The sequence below is a fragment of the Salmo salar genome, chromosome 02 (genome assembly GCF_965601325.2).
Source record: "Salmo salar chromosome 02, fSalSal1, whole genome shotgun sequence".
Classification (NCBI taxonomy): Eukaryota; Metazoa; Chordata; class Actinopteri; order Salmoniformes; family Salmonidae; genus Salmo; species Salmo salar.
The window spans coordinates 62,523,035-62,546,295 of NC_138292.1; the positions used below are offsets into that span (position 1 = coordinate 62,523,035).

General features: G+C 41.8%; 1 protein-coding gene across 2 annotated transcripts; it reads right to left on the reverse strand.

Annotated features, from left to right (window-relative positions):
* Positions 1–1,362: 1,362 nt before the first annotated feature.
* LOC106588744 (solute carrier family 2, facilitated glucose transporter member 9) lies at positions 1,363–22,607 on the reverse strand. 2 transcript variants are annotated; one of them, XM_014178075.3, is made up of 12 exons: positions 22,206–22,607; positions 18,377–18,475; positions 13,988–14,148; positions 12,305–12,429; positions 11,500–11,645; positions 9,801–9,933; positions 9,119–9,306; positions 5,445–5,555; positions 4,727–4,828; positions 4,384–4,444; positions 2,582–2,709; positions 1,363–2,333 (listed from the first exon to the last, which is right to left on the reverse strand). In XM_014178075.3, the coding sequence occupies exons 1-12, from the start codon at positions 22,284–22,286 to the stop codon at positions 2,085–2,087; spliced, it is 1,584 nt and encodes a 527-aa protein (XP_014033550.1). In that variant the 5' UTR covers positions 22,287–22,607; the 3' UTR covers positions 1,363–2,084. The 2 variants fall into 2 exon arrangements, with proteins under 2 accessions (XP_014033550.1, XP_014033560.1); XM_014178085.3 differs by lacking the exon at positions 22,206–22,607 and adding an exon at positions 21,971–22,089.
* Positions 22,608–23,261: the final 654 nt, after the last annotated feature.

A 23,261-nucleotide genomic window follows, 5' to 3' on the forward strand; every position in this document is an offset into this window, starting at 1 on the left:
CACCTTTCGTATTTATTTATTTTTTGGTAATTTTTGAAACATGTAATTTTTTTCATTTCACTTCACCAATTTGGACTATTTTGTGTATGTCCATTCCATGAAGTCCAAATAAAAATTAATGTAAATTACAGGTTGTAACGCAACAAAATAGGAAAAATGCCAAGGGGGTTGAATACTTTCGCAAGGCACAGTATAAATATATACAGTACCAGTCAAAAGTTTGGACACACCTATATTCCACAAATTAACTTAAGGCACACCTGTTAAATTAAATGCATTCCAGGTGACTACCTCATGAGGCTGGTTGAGAGAATGCCTAGAGTGTGCAAAGCTGTCATCAAAGCAAAGGGTATTTAACACTTTTTTGGTTACTACATGATTCCATGTGTTATTTCACAGTTTTGATGTCTTCACTATTATTCTAGGTACAATATAACGTATGATAGACACTGAGTGTACAAAACATTAAGGACACCTGCTCTTTCCATGACATAGACTGACCTGGTAAATAGTAGCAGGTGCCAGGCGAGTATGGTAGTAGGTGCCAGGTGCCCCGGTTTGAGTGTGTCAAGAACTGCAACGCTGCTATTTTTTTTAACACTCAACAGTTTCCTGTGTGCATCAACAATGGTCCACCACCCAAAGGACATCCAGACAACTTGACACAACTGTGGGAAGCATTAGATCAACATGGGCCAGCATCCATGTGGAACGCTTTCGACACCTTGTAGAGTCCTTGCCCCCACGAATTGAGGCTTGTTGAGATGGCAAAAGAGGGTGCAACTCAATATTAGGAAGGTGTTCCTAATGTTTTGTACACTCAGTGTATACTGTATATATCCTCCTACACACTTTCTTGTGCAGATCTGTTTAACATGTACGATATATAAAACATCCTGCCTCGGAATATGGAATACCTACTACAGTAGCCACATTTACAAACTCTTTCGCAAAAGAGAGAAGAACAAAACAAACAAGCAAGCTCAAGTTATTGGTTCTCTCTTCAGCTAAGCAAGGTAAACATGAGCAAACAGTAACACTTGGAGCACCTTGTTATGAAGCCTTATAAGGGATCATAGCACCATAATGTGCTATGAATATGTTAAGGCATTAACACCTGATAATGTTTCTAAAACTATACCATTCACATGATGTGGACTGGCCTCATTTTCTGTCAAAACCAGTGATCAGTAAAAGGGTAAATTCAGATACTGCATTCATAGGATACTGTTGCTGTGTCAATAAATAAATACATTCGCTCTATACTGTACATTGTAGGAAAGGTTTTCAGCCAGATTGAGAAAAGACTGTCAGCGTGATTCCCGGAAAGAGAGGCACATATAAACGGAGAGGAGAGTGAAGTCTAATGGTTGTAGATGTGCTGACTTCCAAACAATACATAGAGTCAATGTAGGTTACTGTACAACTGGTAACATTAAAATGTTACATTTTAGAACGGTATGGAGATAACATTTGACAGAAATCTTTCATTTACATAGATATGGACATAAACGTAGACGCCATTGAGAAAATGTTAAACACCAGACATCTCATAGAGCTCTTACATAAGGGGTTTTGTAGTGGTAGACTGACACAGGTGTCTGTAAACCATGAACACAGATTCAGAAGAACGAAATTAAATACTGAATAATAAAGGAAAATCATCTATTTTGATTCGCTTTTCCCTGCCCAGTTAGTGCAGACAAAGTCCACCAATTCCACCACATTGCTTTCACCTATTCTGTCCCACTGGGCAAAAACTGGTTGAGTCAACGTTGTTTCCACATCATTTTAACAAATAAATTCAGTGTGATGACGTTGAATCAATGTGGGAAACTAATTGGATTTGCAAGAAGGGAATTTTGGCTTTTTTTTCAACTAACTTTTAACCTAAAGCCAATGGCATGGTGATATTTTATGTTGATTTCACATTGACTTCATGTTAGTGGACAACTCAACCAAATGGAAATCAAAAATAGATGTTTAACTGACGTTTGTGCCCAATGGGGTGTTTTCAGATCAGTGCAGATGAAGAGGGGAGACACCTTAAGACTACTGACATCTCTATCGCTCTCTCCCTTTCCCTACTTCTTCTCTATCACTTCGTACTCCAGGTCGACGGCACCATAGCCGTTCGTCTTGGCTAGTTTGAGGTTTTTAGCGATGCCCAGCTCGCTGCTCTCCTCCTCCAGCATGCCGTTCCTGGCCGCAAACATCTGGCTGATCTCCACAAATGTCTTGTTCTTGGTCTCGGGGACGATGAAGAAGACGTAGGCCGCCACTGCCATGCACACGCCGAAGAACACCAGATAGCAGTAGGCCCCTGCTGACATCTGGGGGGTGGAAAGAGTTGTTGGTTGAATGAATTGAATTGATTAGAGGGAACAGTAACAGAACACAATGCGAATTGGATCTTCACACGATGGCACTTATTTAATACAGCACAACACTGTTCTGCTACTATACTACTACAGATGAGTTTGAGGGAATAGGGAGCTGTCGCGAAAAAGGCACGACTAAAATGCCAACATGCAGCGGTAAAACGTGTGTACAGGTGTAATTATAGGCCAGTAGTTCTGACCTGTAGGAAGGGGAAGACAAAGCCGATGGTGAAGTTGGACAGCCAGTTGAGGCATCCAGCCACGGTGTAGGCAGCCGGACGATGGGACTGTTTAAACAGCTCTGCTGTAATCAGGAAGGGTACTCCAGCTACACAGGGACAGAGCAGAGACACACAGACAATGAGACACATTGGCTGCATTTAGACAGGCAACCCAACTCTGATCATTTTTCCACTAACTGGTCTTTTGACCAAGCAGATCAACTCGTGAAAAATATCTGATGTGATAAGATCTGATTGGTCAAAAGAACAATTAGTGAAACAAATATCAGAATGTGTGAACATAGCCATAGTCTACAAAAATATACTTTTCAAGCCATGATAGAATCACATCATTGGCTACTAGTTATAGTCACATGTGAAGTTGGGCAAACTATCAAACCACTGATATTGATAACAGCAAGACATTAGAGTAAAGATGGTACATTGAGGATTGAAACCACCATTATATTCCATCGGTGTAAGACAGATGATCTTAATTTGATCCGTATTGTCACAGCCAAATAATCCTGCAGCAACAGGATTTTAACATTTAGTCCATTATATTGCCTGATTGGTGGTTAGGCTATTAGCTGGCCAAAAGTAGGCTACCAGAAAAGTACAATATTGTTAATATAACCATGTGTTAGTGTGGGTTTTCTGTGAACTTATGTAAGTCACGAAGCTCATCTGAAAATTCTCTGCAACAAAAGAGTGATCAAATTAAGGTTCTACATCTGTATCTCAAAACGTTAACTCTATAATATGTAGAATCTATAGACGGTTTCATTGCTCCTAATATCTAATTCATCATGGTTAGAAATGAGAGATATTATGAATGAGGAATAATACATTAGAAAAAGCCTAATGAACGTGTCAAGTTAAGTCCTCATTATTTGAGCATGATAATGACATGGGGAGAAGGCTTGATAATAGTCAATAAGTAGGGCTCTGCAATTTGTCTACATCTGCAGTACTAAGTATGAGCTCCTTCACATTGTTTATGGAAGTTTGTCTCAAGGAGGCATATTCATCACACACACACCAAAATATTCATTATGAACAATGAGCCATTGAAAATCTAATTGCGGCAAACAGAAAATCCTCATCTGAGCTTGATGTATGGATTTTGCCTGCTTGACGGATTACATTATGTAAACTAGTGTTGGTCTAATTCATCATGCTTATAGCCACCATCAACATTCTAATAAACTGTTGCGTTCATCCGACGAGCCCCAAACAAATGGGTGTAAGAATGGATGTTCCTGTTACCGTGGCAATTATGATTTCCTCATTTAGTGGATTAATGAAATGCAATAGAGTAGGTATTTTTGTTGGGTAAACAGTGGGGGGAGTTTTGGCTGCCTTTCCTAGAGCACTTCTATATTCCACCACCAGAGAGCAGTGTTTCCTAGTTAGAAAATATCAGGCTGTGTCTATTGGAAAAAGTGGAACGTTCAAAGTGCTATAGGTATCCTAGAGGTTAAGAGTATTGGGTCAGTAACTGTAATGTTGCTGGTTCGAATCCCTGAGCCAACTTGGTGAAAAGTCTGTTGATGTGTCCTTGAGAAAGACACTTAACCATAGTTTCTCTGGATCACAGCATCTGCTAAATAACTTTCATGTACTTCTTAGAGTAGCATTATAGCCCCTTGTGCTAAAAGAGGAAGTACCCACTCTTCTATTGAGAGAGATATACATCCTGAGTATAGAACCTTGTTTTGAAGGAGAGAAACAGAGACCGAGATAAACAAACAAGCAGACCACCAGGGTAGATGTCTTACCTGGTCCTATACAGAAGCCAGCGATGATCCCCACCACGCAGGCAACACTGATGTAGTGGGACTTAATGGGCAGCGAATGGAAGCATAGGACAGTCATTATCAGAGACCATAGGACAGTCATTACATTACAAATAATACTGACTGGTTACTGATTATACTCATTAAAGAGACAGTCAAAGACACGGAGACAGTAAATATCAACAAAGAGAATGAAGATTGCATTGTTCTTCTATAAACTGACCTGAAATCAGATTCTCTTCACAGAAAATGCAGAATTCCAGGTCTGGTGAACTGATCCTAGACCTGTGTCTATAGAGGAAGATTCATGGGTAGATGAACATACCTGGAACATGAGGGAGAGTGTGATCCCTGCACAGCAAATTCCCATGAAGGTGAATCCACCAATCATCAGAGGTCTTCTGCCCAGCCGTTCAATGGTGAAGCACTGGAGGCGGGACAAAGGAGAACAAGTTATATCTATTGGCCAACGACTTAACATGTCAATGTTATGCTTCTGCATGGGAAAAATGGCCAACTGCTACCCAGAGACTGTTTCTTGAAATAGCTCAGCACCCAGTAGTATGTCCACTGACCTATAAGTCTCTTTAGAAACTGTAGTCATGGGATGCATCCCAAATGACACCCCATTTCCTTTATAGTGCACTACTTTTGACCAGGGCCCAAAGGGGGATGTATAGGGAATAGTGTGCCATTTGGGACAGACATGGTCTAAACCAGAGCTGTACTGTATAGAATGTATACATCATTTACTGTATATAATATAGCAGTGGTTTGACTATAGTATCTCAGTGGATATATGCTTAACAGTTCCTGAGGGCCTTATAGCTAAGGTACAGGCTTGTCCAAAAGGAGTGTGGAAGTGAGTATTACCACCAGACAATAATAACACCTCCGACTAGAGTAGGCTAGCTAATGTTAGCCTGGTTAAACCAGACTGAATGCTTCACTCACCTATGAGAGCAGTTTTCAGTCTGGTGAACCAGGCTAAGCTAGCATGCTCAGCTGTTGTGCTCACAGTAATCCAATGACAGCTTGCTTACCCCTACGCATCCAGCGATAACTTCGATGGCTCCGGTTCCAACCGTGGTGTACTGGATCTGAGGGACTGGGATACCTGCATTCTCAAAGATGGTGTTGGTATAGAACCAGATCTGAAGAGAGAGAGAGAGAGCTGTAGATCAGTAGCTGAACTGAGTAGTGAACATGTACATTGTTGAATAAACATACTGTAGGACTACATATTTGTTGCATTGTTCTTTGAATACTCCATTGTTCTGGGCTGTACAGCGCTTACCTCATCGACAGCAACATTAGTAACTGAGTGTACATATTAAAACATGACCGTCTGTTTTAACCTGGCTAAACAAATGTGCAACGTTCAGCTAATGGTCATTCTGAAGCTTTTATTATTCATGGGTGATTCATCATAATTGCTGTCATGACCATCCTAAATCCCATCTGTCAAATCAGATATATTTAATCAATACTGTGGTCCAGCATGTCAACGTTGTCTTATAGTATTCCCAGTGAAATGAATGAATGTCATTATCTCATTCGTCATACTTCACTACAACACACATCCTCTAATACAGACAAGATCAGGAAAAGTAGATGAAATGCAGTTGGTTTCAGTAACCATTCATACACATACATGGATTTTCCCACCCACTCATGGAAATATATGTTACATCCACACACTGGTATTTGCCCGTCCCTGTGTAGAATTCTGATTGGACTTCTAGAATCTAGTATTACCAAGCAGGAAATGGGTTGCAAAGACCTCCTCGGAATTTAAAAAGGTGGACATTGGGGTTCTTTGACATCCCGTTAGAGCTGTTGTGCTCCGTGTCTGGAACAGCTGCGACAGTAGAAAGCAGCATAGCGTGGCCGTGCTGTGAAATGGGGACCAGCATGAGACCATGTACACCAGTGCTTATCCACATGGTGCTGAAGGGCCAAGGGCCCATGTCACGAGGACCAGTGTGTGTGTGTGTGTGTATTGTACAGTAATAAGGACCAGTGTGTGTGTGTCGTGTGTGTATTGTACAGTAATGAGGACCAGTGTGTGTGTGTGTGTCTAGGGTGTATTGTACAGTAATGAGGACCAGTGTGTGTGTCTAGGGTGTATTGTACAGTAATGAGGACCAGTGTGTGTGTCTAGGGTGTATTGTACAGTAATGAGGACCAGTGTGTGTGTCTAGGGTGTATTGTACAGTAATGAGGACCAGTGTGTGTGTCTAGGGTGTATTGTACAGTAATGAGGACCAGTGTGTGTGTCTAGGGTGTATTGTACAGTAATGAGGACCAGTGTGTGTGTGTCGTGTGTGTATTGTACAGTAATAAGGACCAGTGTGTGTGTGTCGTGTGTGTATTGTACAGTAATAAGGACCAGTGTGTGTGTCGTGTGTGTATTGTACAGTAATAAGGACCAGTGTGTGTGTCGTGTGTGTATTGTACAGTAATGAGGACCAGTGTGTGTTTGTCTAGGGTGTATTGTACAGTAATGAGGACCAGTGTGTGTGTCTAGGGTGTATTGTACAGTAATGAGGACCAGTGTGTGTGTGTCTAGGGTGTATTGTACAGTAATGAGGACCAGTGTGTGTGTGTCTAGGGTGTATTGTACAGTAATGAGGACCAGTGTGTGTGTGTCTAGGGTGGATTGTACAGTAATGAGGACCAGTGTGTGTGTGTCTAGGGTGGATTGTACAGTAATGAGGACCAGTGTGTGTGTGTCTAGGGTGGATTGTACAGTAATGAGGACCAGTGTGTGTGTGTCTAGGGTGTATTGTACAGGAATGAGGACCAGTGTGTGTGTGTCTAGGGTGTATTGTACAGTAATGAGGACCAGTGTGTGTGTGTCTAGGGTGTATTGTACAGTAATGAGGACCAGTGTGTGTGTCTAGGGTGTATTGTACAGTAATGAGGACCAGTGTGTGTGTCTAGGGTGTATTGTACAGTAATGAGGACCTGTGTGTCTAGGGTGTATTGTACAGTAATGAGGCGTGCCCCTGCTTTGTCACTCAGCACCAGTGGTTCTAAGTGAGGCTGTAATATACTGCTCAAAAAAATAAAGGGAACACTTAAACAACACATCCTAGATCTGAATGAAAGAAATAATCTTGTTAAATACTTTTTTCTTTACATAGTTGAATGTGCTGACAACAAAATCACACAAAAATAATCAATGGAAATCCAATTTATCAACCCATGGAGGTCTGGATTTGGAGTCACACTCAAAATTAAAGTGGAAAACCACACTACAGGCTGATCCAACTTTGATGTAATGTCCTTAAAACAAGTCAAAATGAGGCTCAGTAGTGTGTGTGGCCTCCACGTGCCTGTATGACCTCCTTACAATGCCTGGGCATGCTCCTGATGAGGTGGCGGATGGTCTCCTGAGGGATCTCCTCCCAGACCTGGACTAAAGCATCCGCCAACACCTGGACTGTCTGTGGTGCAACGTGACGTTGGTGGATGGAGCAAGACATGATGTCCCAGATGTGCTCAATTGGATTCAGGTCTGGGGAACGGGCGGGCCAGTCCATAGCATCAATGCCTTCCTCTTGCAGGAACTGCTGACACACTCCAGCCACATGATGTCTAGCATTGTCTTGCATTAGGAGGAACCCAGGGCCAACCGCACCAGCATATGGTCTCACAAGGGGTCTGAGGATCTCATCTCGGTACCTAATGGCAGTCAGGCTACCTCTGGCGAGCACATGGAGGGCTGTGCGGCCCCCCAAAGAAATGACTGACCCACCTCCAAACCGGTCATGCTGGAGGATGTTGCAGGCAGCAGAACGTTCTCCACGGCGTCTCCAGACTCTGTCACGTCTGTCACGTGCTCAGTGTGAACCTGCTTTCATCTGTGAAGAGCACAGGGCGCCAGTGGCGAATTTGCCAATCTTGGTGTTCTCTGGCAAATGCCAAACATCCTGCACGGTGTTGGCCTGTAAGCACAACCCCCACCTGTGGAGGTCGGGCCCTCATACCACCCTCATGGAGTCTGTTTCTGACCGTTTGAGCAGACACATGCACATTTGTGGCCTGCTGGAGGTCATTTTGCAGGGCTCTGGCAGTGCTTCTCCTGCTCCTCCTTGCACAAAGGCGGAGGTAACGGTCCTGCTGCTGGGTTGTTGCCCTCCTACGGCCTCCTCCACGTCTCCTGATGTACTGGCCTGTCTCCTGGTAGCGCCTCCATGCTCTGGACACTACGCTGACAGACACCTTCTTGCCACAGCTCGCATTGATGTGCCATCCTGGATGAGCTGCACTACCTTAGCCACTTGTGTGGGTTGTAGACTCCGTCTCATGCTACCACTAGAGTGAAAGCACCGCCAGCATTCAAAAGTGACCAAAACATCAGCCAGGAAGCATAGGAACTGAGAAGTGGTCTGTGGTCCCCACCTGCAGAACCATTCCTTTATTGGGGGTGTCTTGCTAATTGCCTATAATTTCCACCTGTTGTCTATTACATTTGCACAACAGCATGTGAAATTTATTGTCAATCAGAGTTGCTTCCTAAGTGGACAGTTTGATTTCACAGAAGTGTGATTGACTTGGAGTTACACTGTGTTGTTTAAGTGTTCCCTTTATTTTTTTGAGCAGTGTATATAGTGGTGGTGATAGGGGCATATGGTGTATCCACACACACAGGGACACACTCTCTCCTGCATGTATGCATGAATGTATGGACAAACACACACAGACCCACCGCGTCGATACCAGACAGCTGCATGCCGATATTGACCACCACTATAGTGATGACCTGCCATCGGACGCTCCGGTCCTTCAGCAGACCGATGACCGAGACGGTCTGGACCGAGGACATGGACCGCTGTTCCTCCTGCATCTCATCGATCTCTGCCTGGATGTTCACTTTGGACCGGTACCACTTCAGAGCTGGGGAGAGAATTTCACTTTACTAGACTTGCTCCCTCACGACGCCAGGACAGCGGAGTCAACCACCACCTTCCGGAGACACCTGAAACCCCACCTCTTTAAGGAATACCTGGGATAGGATTAAGTAATCCTTCTAACCCCCCCCTTAAAAGATTTAGATGCACTATTGTAAAGTGGTTGTTCCACTGGATATCATAAGGTGACTGCACCAATTTGTAAGTCGCTCTGGATAAGAGCGTCTGCTAAATGACTTAAATGTAAATGAGTACAGCACAGCTAGGGTTGTATACAGTATGGACAGTATTGAAATACCAGTCTTTGTTGTATTGGTCTGTGGTTACAGCTTTCCCCCAAAAAACGAACAAACAGAAAATCTGCATCTCTTCATATAATACTCCTTACAATAGCAATTCAGGTCTTTTACAGTCTACTCTACGTGCCAAGCAAAGAAAAAACGATCAACTATATCCTCCTAATGGACGGAGCCTCCTCACCTGTGATGGTGGCGTGGACATTCCTCTTCTCTATTAGCAGGTACCGCGGGCTCTCTGGGAACCATGGCAACAGCATCAGCTGGAACATGGTGGGGATCACCACCAGAGACAGGAAGAGGGGCCAGTGCTCTTCCTGTTGAGGGGTTAGAGGCCAAAGGATATAGGGTCAGCAAGATGTCAATATGAGTTCCTTAAAAAAAAGATAAACGTTTGAAGGTAGGAACTCTGGAATAAAAAGCAGCCAAATAGTCTGCTGAATGGAGACCGTAAAAAATGAGTCTACCACGTGGGTCGATACTATTGACTGATCTGATTACTGTAGAACTGGGACACACTGCACATTTATTCAGATCACATTCCTTGATAGTTCTGCCTTGAGAGGAGGATATCATTTCTCCAAAGAAAAGTCTGGAATAAAATGAATGTCACATACTCTTCTCTCATTGCAGAGTACTTTTAATATACCTCCAATGTTTAGGCCTCACCAGCACGTCACAGGGTGAGTTTATTCTGTTAAACTCTGAGCAGTTGATTTGGGCCCGGTACAGGGCCCGGAAAGTTGGGGGGGGGGTACTACCCCCCACATTCTTTAAATAAATAGGTCAGAAAATAGTGTGACATCATTTGAAAGACATAGCCATTGTCTTTTTGGAAATTGAACTAAAATCTTACTGCTGGCAATGTCATAAGAATCTCTCCCCCCCACCACCGCCCCCCATAAAGGCCATATATCATGGACATATTCAAAGAGTATGCAATCTAGGTCAAGTCACCAAAAGTGCAAACATTTAGTATGCATGGAAAGGATGGTCAATATAAAGCAATGAATTTCTTTCTCTATCCACATTACCTTGTATGCATCCTCCACATGCATCCTTAAACTCTCTCATTTACAATAGGAATAGTGAATGGGAAAATAATTTAGAAGTTTCTTCACTTGTTTGTGTCTTATTTTTGATTGCTAGGTTAATTTTAAGATGTCAGATTTGAAAATCCGTTCAGCCATTTTGGAACAGTGACTCACTACCCTAACCAGACGCAACTGGTTTCATGTGGCCATGAGACATCATGTGTTCTCGTATCTAGTGCACGAACTAGGAATCAGACAGGGGATATATTTACATCAATGGATAGGTAGAGACTTCATTTTTCTCTTCATATGCATATAATTCCTGTAATACGAAAAAGGAAGGCATGGAACTTTGCACAAGCCCTACGCTTTTAAAATGGCTGTGTTCCTATGGAAATGTGTGCATGTTTGGTGTGCATGTAATGGTGTGCATGAGTGCCACCATTATTTAAAATATATACATCTTTTTTGGGAACAGTAATTGGTGACATTTTATTTCAAGCCTTTCATGTCTTATTCCCCATCCCCCCCCTCCTTGAAGAAAAAAAACGAAGAAAAAAAAACTGCTGCATCTCGGGCTCGGTTTCATTTTTTTCACCTTTATCAGAATCCCACAGTTTTTAGCATGTGTTTATAGGATTTATAGTTTGGAAACCGAAATGTACTTAATGAGGGTAGTATACAATATTATGCAAGGTTTAGAAAATGCCACCAGAGGGCGTCAGAGTTTAAGAGGTTACATTTCGTTTGTCTTTACCTCACCAAAAGTTCTTTATCTATTTACGCCAAAGAAAAGACCAACAAAGATTAACTATGAACTCGGATGTTAAGGATAAGATTTTACTGCACCTTTCCCAGTAGTTCATGTAGACCCAGGATCTGAGCGATGAAGACTCCTAGACAGATAAAGATGCTAGGCACGAGGCCCAGGAAGCCTCGCAGGTTCTTAGGTGCTATCTCCCCCAGGTACATTGGCACCACACTCAGAGAGATACCTGGAGGGAGGGGGGATATGGACATTACACAGATCAGGTTCAGTATTAGCAGTTACCCTTACAGCTAGCATTGTTGCTGATAAGAGCTGAATGTGTTGTAGAGCAACAGAAAGAAGCCCTGATTCATTCAGATAAGTAAAACCCAACACACAGAAATGCATATATCAAATGTATTCATTTAAAGCCCTTTTTACATCAGCGAAAACCCAGCCTAAAACTCCAAACAGCAAGCAATGCAGATGTAGAAGCACGGTGGCTAGGAAAAACTCCCTAGAAAGGCAGGAACCTAGGAAGAAACCTAGAGAGGAATCAGGCTCTGAGGGGTGGCCAGTCTTCTGGCTGTGCCGGATGGAGATAAGAGTACATGGTCATTAAGGCTAGGGTCAAATAATAATCACAGTGGTTATAGAGGGTGCAACAGGTCTGCACCTCAGGAGTAAATGTCAGTTGGCTGTTCATAGCCGAGCATTCAGAGGTTGAGACAGCAGGTGCGGTAGAGAGAGGGAGATGCCTATCCGTACTTGCGTCAGGTGTCAAGTTCCGTACAGTATGTGTTATGAATGCCTTATGATTACCCCCTCAAATAGTGTTTCCTAATCCTTACTCAACATGTTAAAAACGGTCGGACATAATGGTATTATTCTCTGTTACTGCATTACCTGAGTGTACCCCTGTGATGAAGCGTCCAACAATGATCATCTCTGGAGAGCCGAAGGTCCTGCTGAAGCCCATGAAGGCTCCAGCTATAAACACCAGACACGTGATTCTCACCAGGGTCCCTTTCCTGAAGACAGCAGGACAATCAGCCTGAGAAACCTTCTACAAACCTTAAACCATTGGCTTCAACATACTAGAACAATAGCCTCACACCGAATTTAAATGTACGGACTTGTAACGCAAAGAGATGTAGCGTAAGTATGCATAAAATGTCTGAATGATTTCCAACATATATCATTTTCTACAGAGTAAATCAATAGTTTTAGATGTTTGACCAGTTTACCATTAACTTCTTTTCCTTCCCCCCCCATTTTCACAAAAATCATTGACATTAGTTACATTGACATTACAGTGCCTGTAGAAATTGTACACACCTTGAACTTCTCACATTCTGCTGCCTTTTTTTCCATACACATCTAACAACTTACTCAAGGTTTGAATATTGCTGCCCATCAATGATTCCCAACCAAATTTAATGAGCTTGAGCAATTTTGACCAAAAACAATGAATATACAATATGTTCTCCTAAGAGTTGTGCAAAGTAGACAGAATCTTTTTCTAAATGATTCACAGCTGTTATGGCTGCCAAAGGTGCTTCCATAAAATGTTCTAGAACTTTCTTCCACTTTGAAAATGTGGAGTAGGTTGTGTCGATCTATAGGAAAATATATTTTAATCCATTTTTAGATTGAATTTTAAGGCAGCAAAATGTGAAAAAAGTTCAAGGGGGTGTAGACATTGAGGCACTTGCGCCAACAAGAGTGGTCAGAGACGAATGTGACTGTCATTTAGTTGTTTACTGATCAGTCAATGACGTTATGTCAATGATGTTATGTCAATGGCGTTATAAAAACAGAGTCGCACACTCCATATGTATAACCTCCCAGTAATTGATTGGGTAACCTCCCTCTGTAGTAGTAGGATCTCCATGTTACCTCCTCTCCTTGGTAGAGCAACATGCTCAATGCCTGTGTATTTGAGGAGATGGGATGGTTAGCTTCAACAATGTGAGCTGCTACAGGATAGTCAGTGTTCTCACACCTGATTGAGCTGCAGTGTTCAGCTATGCATGGTTTTAATTGTCTTTTCGTTTGTCCTACGTAGGCTTTCCCACATGTACAGGTGATGATGGATTACTCCCTTGGTCTTGCATGAGATGATACCCCTAACAGGGATTTTTCGACCTGTATGTGGGTGTCTGAAGAAGGATGTTTTGTAGTGCTATTGCACTGTGCACATGATCCACATTTGTAGTTCCCGTTTGGAATGGGTGTGAAGAGTGTCTGAGTGGGCAGGTCAGATCTCATTAAGCCATCTTCAATATTGCGACCACGCAATTGCACTGTTTTTATACATAACCTGGTTCAAACATTCATGACATTACCCTGAAGAAGGCACAGTGATGGCGCAACGTTGGTGGGTTCTTTTTACCAAATAAATGACTGGGAGGTTATAGATATGGACGGTTCGACTCTTTATTTCCATAGCTTACAGTTTATTCTGTTAGTCAGCACCACTACACTAAATCATTTTCTCTGGGTGTGCGCCAGCTCATGCTTTTTATTATGTCAATGACGTTATTTATGGCTGGAGGGGCAAGTCTATGACTTGGGGCTAAGTCTTACCTTCCAAATCTGGTGACTAGTATGCCCACCATGAGGCTGCCCGCCATGCCCCCGATGGCAAACACAGACACGGTGACGGAGTAGAACAACGTAAGCTTCTTGTCATCCAGACCCGTCCCGGTCCTTGCTACCATCGTCTGGTTATAGAATGCCTTGATGTACTGGGAGAGGAGGAAGAGTCAAACACACCGTAGATACCATGTCAAGTCAGAAGAAATTGCTAGACGCAGACACCATTGTCTGGTTCTAAAGCTGCTTCATCAAATCACATTTTATTGGTCACATACACATGGTTAGCAGATGTTAATGCGAGTGTAGCGAGATGCTTGTGCTTCTAGTTCCGGCAGTGCAGTAATATCTAACAATTCCCCAACAACTACCTAATACACACAAATCTAAAGGGGTGAATGAGAATATGTACATGTAAGTATATGGATGAGCGATGGCCGAGCGGCATAGGCAAGGTGCAATAGATGGTTATCAAATACAGTATATACATGTGATATGAGTAATGTAAGATATGTAAACATTATTAAAGTGGCATTATTTAGAGTGGCATTGTTTAAAGTGACTAATGATCCATTCATCAAAGTGGCCAGTGATTGGGTCTCAAAGTAGGCAGCAGCCTTTTCTGAGTTACTGATTGCTGTTTAGCAGTCTGATGGCCTTGAGATGGTACATAGAAGCTGTTTTTCAGTCTGAGAGGCGAGGAGCAGGAGAAAGGGTAGAATGTAGATAAGGAAGTTATATCAAGACAATAGAGTCTAGAAGTGATGGGATCAACAGACAATACCCAGGCCTTTATTTTCTAACTATTTACATGTGTCTTTTGGCATCGTTATATTTGTCTGCAGCATTTTCGTTCCCTTTTAAGAGAGATTATGAAGGAAAATCAATTCTCTCAATTTCAGTGAAGGTATATACAGTGCATTCGGAAAGTATTCAGACCCCTTCACTTTTTCCACATTTTATTATGATACAGCAGCCCAAAAGACTCGAGGGTGTAATCACTGCCAAAGGTGCTTCAACAAAGTACTGAGTATAGTGTCTGAATACTTGAGGTATTTTTTTTAAACAATTTTTATAGATTTAAACATTTAAAAAAAAAAAAACTTTTGTTTTGTCATTATGGGGTATGAGAATTTGTATTTATTTAATAAATGTTAGAATAAGGCTGTAACATAAAATGTGGAAAAAGCCAAGGGGTCTGAATACTTTCCGAATGCACTGTACGCCTGGCTATGCACTATAATACAATTATGACAATGGGGGCTTAAACGCTGTCATCTGACATCAGAACAGAGGTCAGGAAGGGCCAGAGAACAAGGTAACAACCGACCATTACAGACTCATTGAGTTGAATGGCTTAAATCACTTGGCTGTAAGTTGAAGTCAAATCCGATTAGTGAGCTCATAGCCTAATGTACAGTATACTGACAGACTTATGTTACTCAACTTCCTTATTTAAAGTAACACCCCTTCCTTATTTAAAGTAACACAATGTTTGAGGTTTGCACGCAATGCTGTTCCAAAAATACATGCAGTATACTGTATAGGTGAATCTACCACACACACGTCATGTACAGTACCACCAAAGTGTTGATCACACCTCTTTAAGGAATACCTGGGATATAGTAATCCTTCTAACCCCCCCCCCCCCCCAAAAAAAAAAATATATAGATGTACTATTGTAAAGTGGTTGTTCCACTGGATATCATAAGGTGAATGCACCAATTTGTAAGTCGCTGTGGATAAGAGCGTCTGCTAAATGACGTAAATGTAAACACTTGTTTGGGTGCTCTCCCTTTAAAACTGACTGACAGATATCCTTTAGCTGGCCCTTTGATAAAGCAGATGACACATTTTTTCTGATTGAGTCAATGGAGGGTTTTTGGATCATAATGTAGGAGAAAGAATGAATCCTCTCCCTTTTGGGGAAAAATTACACATTATGAAGTCAAATATACCACATCCTAGTCTTCCATGTGACTATACACTTGGGGGGGGGGGGCTATCTAGAGCCTAAAAGGGTTATTTGGCTGTCCCCATAAAATAACCCTTTGAAAAATTATTTTTGGTTGCAGGTAGAACCATTTTAGGTTCCATGTAGAACCCTTTCTACAGAGGGTTCTACATTGAACCCAAAAGGGTTCTACCTGGAACCGAAAAGAGTTCTCCTATGGGGACAGCCAAATAACCTTTTTGGAACCCTTTTTTTCTTAGAGTGTACCTCTCAGTTATATTCCAGGGCCTTTCCTGTCCTCTTTCTAATACTGGCCTCTCCTTCTCTAATGACGTTATTGTCTCAGAATCAGCGTGGTGTTACTATTATGTAATTAATTCATTTTATCTCTGCCTCTCCCTAGCCTTAGCTGAAACATAGCAGCAGAATACAACTCAGTGTAAGAGACAGACCTGGGTTCAAATACTATTCGAAATCATTTCAAACATGTAAGCTGGGCTTGATTGAGCTTGCCTGGCACAATAGAATCGTTCCAAAAGTGCTAAACTCACTCATCTGACAATCCGGGTAGAGTAAAACAAGCGGGCAAAGTATTTGAAAGATTTCAAATCGTATTTGAACCCAGGTCTGTGAATGGACACTACAGTCTCGTGACAACCCATTTGGCAGGAAAGAAGGTCATTGATGGTCCTGATTCCCCACATGACTTCCACATTAGTGCCAAAAGATTTGTTGGTGAAGTGTCGGCCAGTTTATCCTGCTTGTTTTCCAGACGTGAAAGACTGGGTTGAGTTGGAGCCGTGCAAATTTCTAATTATACTGCATGTCCACTGGGGAATTTGAAGCAAGGACAATGAAAGGAGGGAACCAACAATTGGAGCAAGGGATTGTGTGACAGGGATGTAATCGATAAACATTCCTAAAATGGTTGTAAGAAGAGGGCGTGGACAGATTTGACAATGGGATTGAAATGAAAAACATTGCAATATCCATCACTAAAGGAAAACAACCCTGTCATCATCATCAACAACAACAACCACAAGAACAGTAACATCAGGTATCCTTGAGACAGGGAGGTGGTAGCATTTTCACTCATCTTATCGTGCAACAATGCGTCATGTATGGCCCGATTTGCCCAGGTGTCTGTGGGTTAGAGAGGAGTATGATGCGTCTCTTCTTTAACGCCCAGGAAACTCAGATTCAAACTCCCATTAGACAGCTCTGCAAGCGGCCAGCGGTGCTTAGCCTAGCGGTTCGAGCGTTGGGCCAGTAACCAAAAGGTCGCTGGTTCTAATACCTGAGCCGAAAATCTACTATGGCTGACCCTGTAAAAACTCCAAATTCACTGTGTGACAATAAAACGTATTTTTTTTTTCCCCCATGTACAAGCAACCGAAAAAAATGCCTATTCGTCACCTCCAATGTAAATCACTCATTAATGCGATGCAGAAGTCAGAAGTCAGCTGAATACATTGGAGGTGCCGAAAATGTTGCTTGTACATTTTTACTTAGACCTTTTTTTTTTTTCTAACATACTGGCCGTAACGGGAGAACATTAAAATTCATAGCGCTTGCAGAGCTGTCTAATGGGAGTTAGACAAGAGACACGTCATACTCATCACCGTCATCTCTAACCCAGAGACACTGGGCTGATTCAACTTCAGATTCTAATAGCAATAGTCGCTGTGGAAATGTGCGATTATATTGTCTATGGAAGTACACGTCAATGGCCACTGTGTGTTATGTTTTTATGACGCCATTTTGTCTCCCTTAGACAAATCAATTTAGCTTATGAGATCACTATCCAAGTCTAAGATGGAAAAGCTCTGCAGTAGCAGGCCTTACAACGTCAACCGTTCCCATTGTGGAAATAACACGGTCTAATGTGAGGCTGATTTACCATGGCTGACTGAATTGACACAGTTCACACTGAACCGGTTCAACCATCCAGGTCAAAACAAATCTACCACAACCAGGAAATCAGGCGACAAGACTCATGGCTCGGCTCACGGGTGAAGTTTCCCCTGGGTACAGACGTAGGATCAGCTTCCCCTCCCCTAATGTAAACGTTAACCAATAGTGGGGAAAATGCAAAAATGACCCCAGATCAGCAATTTTACACTACTCCCATGACTCTAGATGCGAGGAGAGTAGTAACACGGCGTGAACAGAATACTCATGGTGGTAAACCTATACAATACATATGGTGTCTTAGTTTGTGTAGCTCCTGTTATATTCCACTAACTACAGTACATATGTACTCATAAAAAGGATACATTCAGTCATGGAGTCTGTATATTCACAATAGGCCTATTCCTGTTGACTGTATGTATGCATCTCACTGAAATTGTATATTTCCCTGTTCACAACCATTTCAGTGCATGTGGGCCTGCAGTGTCTTACTGCATTACTATGGTGCCTCCTACCTCTGCAGGAGAGTTGACCACGGCCAGGTTGTAGCCATAGAGCATGGAGCTACCGAACGAGGCCAGGAAAGCCACGGCCAGCAGCGACTTGGTGAGAGACTAGAGGAAGGAAAAGATGACAACATTAGGAGATGCTATACAGGTGTAGGGTCTTCATTTGATCATCCTGTTGCTCCAGGATTATTTTCCTGATGTGAGAAACTAGTCAAATTAAGATCCTACACCTGTAGGAAGTAGGAACACTGCAAAACCTGATGAGAAACATTCAAGACATCTGATAACAATTGGATCATTTTATCATACAATATGACCAGGGTTTTTTCTGAGCACATATACTGACCAGGAAAACCCCTAGGCCCTGGTTATCAGGTAAAACTCAGGGTCCTAAATACACTCTTAGAAAAAAGGGATCCAAAAGGATTATTTGGCTGTCCCAATAGGATAATCCTTTTTGGTTCCAGGTAGAACCCTTTTGGGTTCCATATAGACCCCACTGTGGAAAGGGTACTACACGGCGCCCAAAAGGGTTCTACCTGGAACCAAAAGGGGTTCTTCAAAGGGTTCTCCAATGGGGACAGCAGAGTAAGCATTTTAGATTCTAGATAGCACAATTTCTGACCCATATATCTATGATCGTTTCATTAATGGAGTCATGTGGTGTAGGCCTAAGTGTTAGAGAGAACAGTACAAACTGACTGTAAATACTACAAAAACAGGTCATTGGGCATTTCAATAGAAAACATACATAACCATAGTTCATTATGCTTATTGATGATTTAAAAATCAACCTGTCAACATAACAGCTTTCTGTGATGTACAGAACCAGTTTTCATAGGGAAGCTAACCTGAATGGAGCTACACTACAACGCTTACAGTATAGTATTATTGATATGAGCATTAAACAGTAGGTTACACGTCATAGATCAGTTCTGGATAAACATATCTGCAATGCAAGCAATTAAGTGAAGTACACAACTTTTACTGCTACTAGGCTACTTTAACAACCGCTGCCACAAAGTGTGTTGCTATAGCCTTGTGATAGACTTGTGACAAATCGAGTACCTGGCTGGCATGCAAGATTTGGGTGCCGAGATTAGTGCCACTATACAATGACAGCATAGTGTATACGGGTGTCAGAGTCCGAAATGGTCCATTTCAATTCTATCTGTGGCCGGATTAGTATGGAATTATGAGATTAGTACATGATTTCGCATGTACAAGCGTTTAATACATCATAAATAGGGTATGGGTTGGATACTGTCTGGGACAAGGAGAGCTGTACTGTACCTTGGCCGGACCTGGGTCATGTTCATTGGGCACGAAACAGAAGATAATGGATTGAGAAAGGGAGGGACAACCTGGACTTGTCCAATAAGAATAGTTGTTCTTTCTCGGTTGAAAAACGTTTTTATTAATCTGTTGCATGAATGAATACAGCCCTGGTTAGTCAGCCTGCTGGAATTGGTCCAACCCTCGAATCAGTTGGAAGCTACTCAGCTACCACCTGCCAAATACAGAATTACTGTACACATTTTCATGTGTTTGTTTTTTTCCCAACCTGGTGTAGCAAGAAAAGGCTTGAGGAAAAGTTAAAAAAAAAAAAAATAACACTACAGACAGTTGTAAAAACTATAAACATCTAGAATTGGTTATGGACAAACTTGACAGTTCAATTAAAAAATGTAATCTAAATGTAAAGTTGACAGAAAATCCCTTTACAAGGCCAAACTCTATTCTATTATTCAGAGTGGGACAGAATCAGAGTACGCTACTAGGACCAATAACTACCAGAATCTTTATGTCAGCATATAAGCTAACTACACAAACTTGATTGATGGCCTGCAATGGCTTCTTGATAGCTAGCTATAAGGTTGGGAGATTGGGAACCTACTGTAGCTGGGCTAGCTAAAGCCAAACTTCATAACATATCTAGGTGGCTAGTAGCATTACAGAGAAACACAAAAACTAAAAATATATTTTGTCATTTTAAAACAGGAAAAATCTGAGGGGGCACGTGCCCGTGCCCCAATGGGCATGACGGCTCTGCATAAACTGAGACATACTAGGCTAAGTAGAAGTACTGTGTTATTGTATTCCTGGGGGTGGTGTAGTAGTCAGAAGCCCTGCCTGAACTTAGCCCCCTGTCCAGATGCTGAATTCCAGCACAGCCAGCTTAAATGACACCCCTTGTACACAGGGTCAGTAGCTGAGAGGATTTAACTATACCCTACTAACCAAACTTAACCAAACCTCACCAGGAGTACAGCAGAAAGCAACAGAAGCTGCCATATTGCTTTTGGGAAAGTCAGCTGTGGACTATAGGTATGGGGGTGAATGGTGGAGGCATAGTACAACAAGAACACAAGGACAAGAGCTAAAATAATGATCTGGATATGATAGGCTACAGCTCCACAACAGGTGTACAGCCTATAGCATGGTTACAAAGATATACTAATATTTATATTGAGTGAATGAATAGACGAGTGTAAACAAAGTACCCAGGGCCATTTGATAGTTCCGTATAGATTTCAAAGACTCAAAACATCCTGATGTAAATGTATTAACATAGATCAGATATGGAGCTCAATCCAAAACAAAAGCTGTCCTTGTCTAAACTGCCAATTTGTAAGTCGCTCTGGATAAGAGCGTCTGCTAAATGACTTAAATGTAAATGTAAATGTCTATAAAGATCACTCAAACACTTTAGGGCCTACCACTCACGTAGTTTTGAGGCTTCCTCTATCTTGCGATCATCGTAAAAACAAACAGGCAGACAAGGCCCTGATTTCAGAGAAGTTAGGCTGAACAATAAAAGGCATAGTGGAGCATGGCTAGCCTAGGAACCTAATTCAATCTTCTTAAAAAGGGCCAGCGGGAGAGACTAACAGACAACCACACATGAAAACGGCCAAAAAGAGACAATGCAGCATTGTAACATCCAATAGGTCGCTCTAGTCTTCTGACAAGCCTGGATTCAGTGGCTTGTATTGAAGTTCATAAGAGGCTTTAACTACCTTAAAAACACATTTGTTTCCATTAAAAGTCTCAGTGACTAGGTATCCACATATAAGCTAAAGTTGCAGCAGTTTAGATGTTCTGATGCTTTAGCTGGTCTACATGAGCTGCATTCCTTAGTGAATTGAAGGCACTGGCTGAGAGATGAATGCGGAGAGGTTTAAACCACGCAGCTGAATGCACTGTATGCTACAACTTATGCACAGTAATGTGTATTGGGCTAGGGTTTGAAGTCCACTACAATAGGCCAACACCTTTGCCATGCCATCATATACATAAAAAAAATCTGAAAGTAAGCCATACTGTATATAAGCCATATTTGTAGCCTACCATATATGGCCATCAAAGGGAAATGGCAAGCATGCTTTTAAGGATCAAAAATATATTGAAAGCCAGTTACACTACACATTGAAGATCTCATATTCCCTATAAAAATGGAAAAAGTGACATACTTGTAGAGAAGGCACAACTATGTTAGAAAAAGCGATGAAAGAAAATCTAGTCAGTCTTTGTATGAAATAAACAAAAATCTAGAGGAATCATCAATAAGCCAATTATTAAACCAGAATCAACACTTACCCCAACATATTTCCCATCTCCTGCTAATAACACTTCCTCTGCCATCTATGAACTCATCAATAAATGCTCCCCTGGGTTTTCGTTGCAGTTTTAAGAGAAAGGAATGTTAATCCTACAATATTTTTTATACCACAGGCGGGTTTTGATGACTGACATAATTGAGAAGTTGTGAAAGCTCCTGCCTACCAATCCGCAGAGCACAAAGCCTACAGGTCCCTCCCAGTAGCTAACCAACCTCCTCGGTTCTGCTTGACAGACTGCAGGCCGTCACATGATGGTTGTCAGCGTGACTCTCCAAGGCGAGGGCGACTACCATAGTGAATTCAATCAGCTTTGCCTCCTTTGCCTCTGTTAGTGTGTTAAGAGCCTTCTGACCAAAACCGACTGGAGGTAAGACTCATAAGTGCATTGAAAAAAAAGACCTAAAAAGGACAACAATGCTTCTTACTAGTCTAAAGTGTATTATTGTAAAAAAAGAAACACCATTAAAGGCCTACACTCTACAATGTCCTTCATACATTTAGGCTATACATCATTCTCAAATTGTCATTCAGTAGACACTGTAACAAGTGTGCTGAGAGTCAGGAAGCCAGCTCACGGAGTAAGTGTTGTAATAAATAAATGCACCAATATGAAAACAGAGTCAATAACCCCTGAGGAAAGAACCAAGGGGAGTGACAGATATAGGGAAGATAATCAAGGAGGTGATGGAGTCCAGGTGAGTGTCATGAGGTGCAGGTGTGCGGGATAATCAGCAGCCTGATGACCTAGAGGCCGGAGAGGGAGTATACGTGACACACTGATTCACAAACATTGTAGATAGGCTAGCCTATTATACATATCATTTAATGTATCAAATTAAATCAAATGTTATTGGTTACATACACATATTTAGCAGATGTTACTGCGGGGGTAGCGAAATGCTTGTGTTCCTAACAGTATTGTAGTATATCACAATTCATGTACAGTACCAGTCAAATGTTTGGACACATACTCATTGCAGGGTTTTTGTTTATTTTACTATTGTCTACATTGTAGAATAATAGTGAAGACATCCAGACTATGAAAAAACACATATGGAATCATGTAGTAACCAAAAAAGGCTTAAACAAAACAAAATATGTTTTATATTTGAGATTCTTCAAATTAGCCACCCTTTGCCATGATGACAGTTTTGCACACTCATAAGATTCTAAAATCAGCTTAATGAGGTAGTCCCCTGGAAGGCGGTTCAATTAACAGGTGTCTTGTTAAAAGTTAATTTGTGGAATTTCTTTCCTTCTTAATGTGT

Bases quoted from the DNA above. Each gene is read 5' to 3' on its own strand.
- LOC106588744 (XM_014178075.3), bottom strand. From the start codon at position 22,286: ATGGTAGTCGCCCTCGCCTTGGAGAGTCACGCTGACAACCATCATGTG. The intron at 12,430-13,987 runs GTAAGACTTAGC...TGCTGTCTTCAG, and splicing joins CTAGTCACCAGATTTGGAAG to GAAAGGGACCCTGGTGAGAA. The intron at 4,445-4,726 runs GTATGTTCATCT...CTGCCCATTAAG, and splicing joins CACTCTCCCTCATGTTCCAG to TCCCACTACATCAGTGTTGC.